Source organism: Mustela lutreola, chromosome 7, assembly GCF_030435805.1.
Source record: "Mustela lutreola isolate mMusLut2 chromosome 7, mMusLut2.pri, whole genome shotgun sequence".
Classification (NCBI taxonomy): Eukaryota; Metazoa; Chordata; class Mammalia; order Carnivora; family Mustelidae; genus Mustela; species Mustela lutreola.
In genome coordinates, this window is record NC_081296.1 from 67,245,986 (window position 1) to 67,251,985 (window position 6,000).

A 6,000-nucleotide genomic window follows, 5' to 3' on the forward strand; every position below is an offset into this window, starting at 1 on the left:
GAGAGAGACCCCCTCACAGATCCACACAGCGCGCACAGACGTGTAGACACACAGCCCCCCAGGAACTTGGCCTAACCTACACGTGCACACCCAGACACACACACAGATTTGTGTACAATACACACTCGTAAGGCCAGATACCATGTGGGTGCATGGACATGCACATCCAGAGCTGTACACATCTTGCATAAAGAGAGACGCCTACATGGACAGACACAGACACACAGACTTGCACATATATGGAATTATTCAGAGCTTTGCCCAAAGACAATACCCACTTTCAATATGCAAGAGCAAAAACAGGGACTAACGCAGGGAAATGCGCGTGACCACAGATACACAACATACATACACCTTGTCATCACTTAGTATTTATTGTGCACCCGCAATCTGCTGGTCATCCTCCCACAGAAAGATATCCCCCCCACACACACACACACACACGAGTCAGACAGACACAGAAACCCAAGCTCTTTCTGAAGAGCCACTTGGAATTCTAGGGGGTCCAACCTCCAAACCAAAGAGAAACTGTTTTTCTGTAGAGGGCCAACCCATGATGGAAAAAAAAAAAAAAATCAAATGTCAACATAGTATCATTTATAATAGAAGGGAAAAAAAAGTTAGAGGAAAACAACCTCAATGCTCCCAATTTGGGGTCTGGTTGAGAAATTATGGTCAGGGTGAAATAGTAGAAATAGTAAGCAAATATTCACATATGGTTACATGCCCTCTATGCCCTATGTAGGGCCCACAATCCAGAGATCAAGGGCTGCATGCTCTACCAAGTGAGGCAGCCAGGCACCCCCGTTAAAATTTTAAATGGAGGGAAAAAAACCCAAAATACAAATTTCATATACAGCATGATCACAAAAACAATTTCAAATATGTGCATAGAAGGACAGGCTGGAAGGAAGTACATCAAAATGCTACTATTGGGGCACCCTGGTGGCTCAGTTGTTAAGCGTCTGCCTTTGGCTCAGGTCATAATCCTGGGGTCCTGGGATTGAGATCACACTGGGCTCCTTCCTCAGTGGGGAGCCTGCTTCTCCCTCACTCATTCCCTCTGTTTGTGTTCACTCTCTTGCTGTGTCTCTCTCTCTATCAAATAAATAAATGAAAAATCTTCTAATTATCCTATGAGTATCTATTATGGGAAAAAAGAAACATTTTAAAAGTCAGCTAAGGTTTGGTTATACAGACATTAAAAACAATTTACATCCATCAGGCCATGTAAGAATGTAGATGTAAGAAACATAAAATTTTATCTGATAAACATAATCAATATCCTTTTAAACTTAGAATCAAGAATGGAGAGGTGGCAGGGCACCTGGGTGGCTCAGTGGGTTAAGCTTCTGCCTTTGGCTCAGGTCATGATCTCAGGGTCCTGGGATCAAGCCCTGCATGGGGCTCTCTGCTCAGAGGGGAGCCTGCTCCCCTCTCTCCCTCTGCCTGCTTCTCTGCCTACTTGTGATCTCTGTCAAATAAATAAATAAAATCTTAAAAAAAAAGAGAGAGAGAGAGAGAATGGAGAGGTGGGAAAAAAGGCAAAGGCAAGAAAGAGGTAGGTTATTCTAGACAGAAACAGAAGCAGAGCAAATCAGTGGGTTTGGAACCAGAAGAAAATCCCACCTGTCCAGCTCTCCAAGGGCCTTTCCAGCAAGCCATTGCTCTCAGGCTTATCTTCAGGCTTCAGTGGCACATATCTGGAGCTGAACTTGAGCCTCAGGATCCCCTCCAGGGCTCACTGGTTGGTTTTTTATCTTAAGCCCTTAAGGGCCAACAGCAGACATTGCCGGAGCCCAAGTCCCTTTGGGAGCACAAGGGCATGAAGAGGACTTTCTACTTCGCTGGGGAGATGCGATCTGAGTAAGTGACCAAATTCAGAGTGTCCTCCAAGTACCAAGAGAGCAATGTGGACACTAATACAAGTAAGAGACCCTTTCTGGAAAAGGGGAGTATGGAAAAATGCTTAGAAGAGAAACAGGGCATGGGTGGTATTTTGCAAACTAGAGGACTTGGCAAAACAAAGACTTGAGAGTCAGAAGTCAAAAAATAATCGGAGATCAGGGAGTGGAATCACTGGAACCAGCTGGCCTGGTCCGGGTTTGTGTAGGATTTCAGAAGTCCTGGAATTCTAAAATGAGGGCCTGGGAGTTCACTGCTGGCCCCTGAGAGCTGGGAATAGTCCTGAGTCAGAGAGGCACCAGAGGGAAAGCAGCAGGGTCAGGGATGAGGAGGGCAAGGCAGACAAAGGCACGGGCCAGGCTTGGTGACCTAGCAAAGCCTGGTCATCCATAGTGGTATGGATGTGTTGAGACCATCAGAGAATCAGGGAAGAAGCTGGGCGGCGGGGGGAGCCTTAGAGATGGCCTTTAGACTTCCGTACCCTACTCGCAGCACCTCTAAGACCTCCCAGAAGAAGTCTAACAACCTCTCATCCAGAATCCTGAGTCTTATTTTGCAAATGAGGAAACTGAGGCACACAGAAGGGAAATTATTTGCCTAAGGCTACGGTTGATGGCAGAGTTTGAAGGTGGGGGGGGTAGTGTGATGGGCTGGGTTGGGGTAAAAGAAGCTGTGGAGCTGGGGTGTGAGACACATCCCCATCCCCCACCCCTTCTACTCCCCCTCATCCCCGCCTGCCCTGGAGCAGCTCCAGCACCCCCCTGAGGGGCAAGGGGACAAAGGGAAAGACAAGATAGCAGGAGCTCTGGGGGATGGGTACTGGTGGGACCGGTGCTGGACAGTCTTGGCTAAAATCTAAATTTGGAGATTATCTCGGGTTTCACTTGGCTAGGATTTCTGTCCCTCAGCCCTGCTCTTTCTCATACTCCGGCAGCTGTTACTTCCTGCAGAGGCTGCTGGGCTGGGATAAGGCTCGCACTCACCCAGCCTGCCAGTTGCCTAGCAGGTGTCCCAGGTGTGCCTTAGAAATAGCTCTCCAAAAGAATAACATTTACCCATGGACATACAGAACTCGAGTTCCCAGAGTACTCTTATAGCTGCTTGGTAGTAATATCTCACTTGAGATTTTACCTTTTTTCTCTGGGACTCTTTCCTTATGGTTAAAATAAAGTGTGTTTTTTCCTCCAAGCTGCCCTTTAAAGTTCCTTCCAGCTCCAATTCCAAGGAATGTTCACTGGATCCCTGCTCCTCTCCAAGTTGTCACCCAACAAACCCTCACTCCACAGGATTTCTGGGACCAAACTTGTATTTCAATTATTTTTTTAAAAAAGATTTTATTTATTTGACAGAGAGAGAGAGATCACAAGTAGGCAGAGAAGCAGGCAGAGAAAGAGAGTGAAGCAGGCTCCCCACTGAGAGCCCAATGCGGGGGGGGGGGGGGGGGGGCGCGGGGGGGGGGCTCGGGGCTCGATCCCAGGACCCTGAGATCATGACCCCTGCCCCTGCCGAAAGCAGAGGCTTAACCCACTGAACCCCTCTATTTAAATGATTGACTACTGGCACCTTGGTCCTTCTGCGGACTGAATGCGAAGATCAAAGACTAGGTCCAATCACCTTGACCCAGAGTTTGACCAGTGGTTGAGCTTTAGACTGTAAAGAGTCCCTTCATGCTCAGGCTCTGAAGCATGTGGTCCCCCACCCCAAGACCTTGTGGACAGTTGGAAGGATCAGAGCAAGGAGGTTTAGAGGGCCCAGCATTGCTGGAGAGCCCGAGCGCTGAGGGAGGTGCTCTAGAAAGGAGGGGCAGAGGGGCGGGGCAACACCCGCTTGGTGAGGTCATGGGAAAGCAGCTCTGGCGCTGACACCTGGGGAAACCCGTTCCTAGGCTGCTTCCCACGCTAGCTCTCCTGGGAACCGGCTAAGCCCCAAGCGGGGAGCCCCAGACCTGCCCCCCCCAGTCCAGTTCCCATCACACTGTCTCATCTAGTCCAGCCCCCACCTATCAGTTTGGCCTCAGACCTTCAGTGCCCAACCTATCTATCCTGGCTGCTGGGCCTTGAAGAGGGCTCTGAGAGGGCAATGGGCAGACAGCTTCAGGAAATGACACAGAGACAGCAGCTTCAGAAACCTAAGACTTTATTTGTAGACTCTGTACCGTCCTACCTTCTAGAAAAGTGACCCCAGCCCCTTCCTCCTCTAGGCTCTAGGTCGCAGCTCCTCCCCCTCCTCTTGCTGGGCCTTGCCTCTCACTTCCTGCCCAGCTCCTGGCCCAGCCAGTTTGGGCAGTGCCTAGGGAGCCCTGAGTCCCAGTTCTTCCCAGGGACCAGCCCTGCCCTCCCGGGCCCTGGGGGCAGAGGGCAGCCCAGGTGTCAGCCTTACTCTTCAGCTGCCCCACTTTTCTGCTCTCCTTGCTCTTCCCTCTTCCAAACCTAGCCCTCTGACCTGCCTCCTCACCGTACTGCCTCCTGTCCCAAGGCTCCAAGACCTCACTTTCAGCTCCCCTCTCTGTCTCTCCTTGACTTCTTACCCAGTCCCTCCCGAACTTCTCTCCAAATCAGGGCTGGACACCCTCCTGCCCTCCAAAATGCCTGGCTCTTCCTCTCCCGCTGTGCCAAGGTGGAGACCACCATAGGGGGTCCTAATTCAGCCAGGCTGACCTGGGGGCTCATGATAAGAAACTGGGAATCGGATCCCAAAATGCTTGGAGGTGACGTGGCTGGCACTGTTAAGACCAGCCCACGAAAATGAAAGTGCTGGGATTTGATTTCTCTGTCACCCTGACCACAGAAATCCAAATCAGAGCCCCTCACCTATTAGAGCAGGCAGTTGGAGGCCTATGTCCTCACAGTGTTCAGATGGAACTGAGTCCCATGGGGTGGCCTGGCCCTGCCAGCATCCCCCCTCAAAGGCCCCAGTTTCCAGAAGTCTGTGGGCTTATGCCTACTACTCCCTAGCCACCGAGGCTCTTCAAACAAAGCAAAAGAACTTCTTCCAGCGGCAGCGGGAGAGAGTACGCACACCTTTGGCATTCAGTTTCTTCTCCAACCGGGCTTTATGTTCAATGGCGCTGAGAATAGCCGAGTCAAACACCTCTTTCAAGTTCTTCTGCGTCAAAGCGGAGCACTCAAGGTAGCAGGAGGCTCGGATTTTCTCTGCTAGACCCTGAGCCTGGGGTTGGGGCACGGGGCCCTCCCGGCCCCCCTGGTCCAACTGAATCAGTACATTGACATCGTCCCTCAGGTCGGCCTGCGTACCCACCAGCAGCACGGGTGCCTGGGGGTTGTGAGTGCGGATCTCCGGCAGCCATTTCTCTGTGATGTTCTGGAAAGAGCTGGGCTGCACCACGCTGAAGCAGGCCAAGAAGACATCGGTATCCGGGTAGCAGAGAGAGCGAAGGCGGTCAAAGTCTTCCTAGGATGGGAAGGCCTGATCATTAGCAGCATTATTCCCTGCCACAGGTATTGGGAATCTGATTGTCACCGGGGTTGCAGACCTGAGAGTCAGAAGGGCCCAAGACCTTCTCCATTCCTTATCCATCTAGGGTCCTCCCAGGCTCCAGCCCACCTTCTCCCAGTCCATTAGGGGTCGCCCCCAGCTCCTCACCTGTCCCGCTGTGTCCCAGAGCTCAATGCGCACCGGCGCTCCATCCACCAGGACTTGCACTATAGGGTCAGGGAGGGGTGCGGTGGCGGGGGGGCGGCGAGTTAGGAAGAGCGTCCAGGACCCCACCAGACCTCACCAGCGCCACCTCTGGGCTTTCTCCCGCCTCCCTCCCGGGGGGCTCCCTTGCCCTCCCGGCCCCGACCTGGCCCCGGCAGACGAGTGCACAACCCTATCCCCAACCACGCGGCCGCCGGGGCCGTTGAACGTACCGGAGAAGGTGTCCAGCGCTGTGGGCCGGTAGCGCGCGGGGTATCCATTGCAGGTGTAGCTGACGATGAGGCTGCTCTTACCCACGGCGCCGTCGCCCACCAGCACACACTTGATACCCAGCTCCGGGGGCGCGCTGCCCCGCCGCGGGGGAGGGGTCGGGGCCCGGAGCGGGGACGACTCGGCCTCGCTCAGCTCCCGCGGGGGCATGGCCCGCTCCGGGGA

General features: G+C 53.0%; 1 protein-coding gene across 1 annotated transcript; it reads right to left on the reverse strand.

Moving 5' to 3' along the window:
• Window positions 1–3,367: 3,367 nt before the first annotated feature.
• On the reverse strand, window positions 3,368–6,000 carry RHOV (ras homolog family member V). The gene is made up of 3 exons (XM_059181189.1): window positions 5,778–6,000; window positions 5,509–5,567; window positions 3,368–5,316 (listed from the first exon to the last, which is right to left on the reverse strand). Exons 1-3 carry the CDS (start codon window positions 5,983–5,985, stop codon window positions 4,873–4,875), a joined length of 711 nt encoding a protein of 236 aa, XP_059037172.1. The 5' UTR covers window positions 5,986–6,000; the 3' UTR covers window positions 3,368–4,872.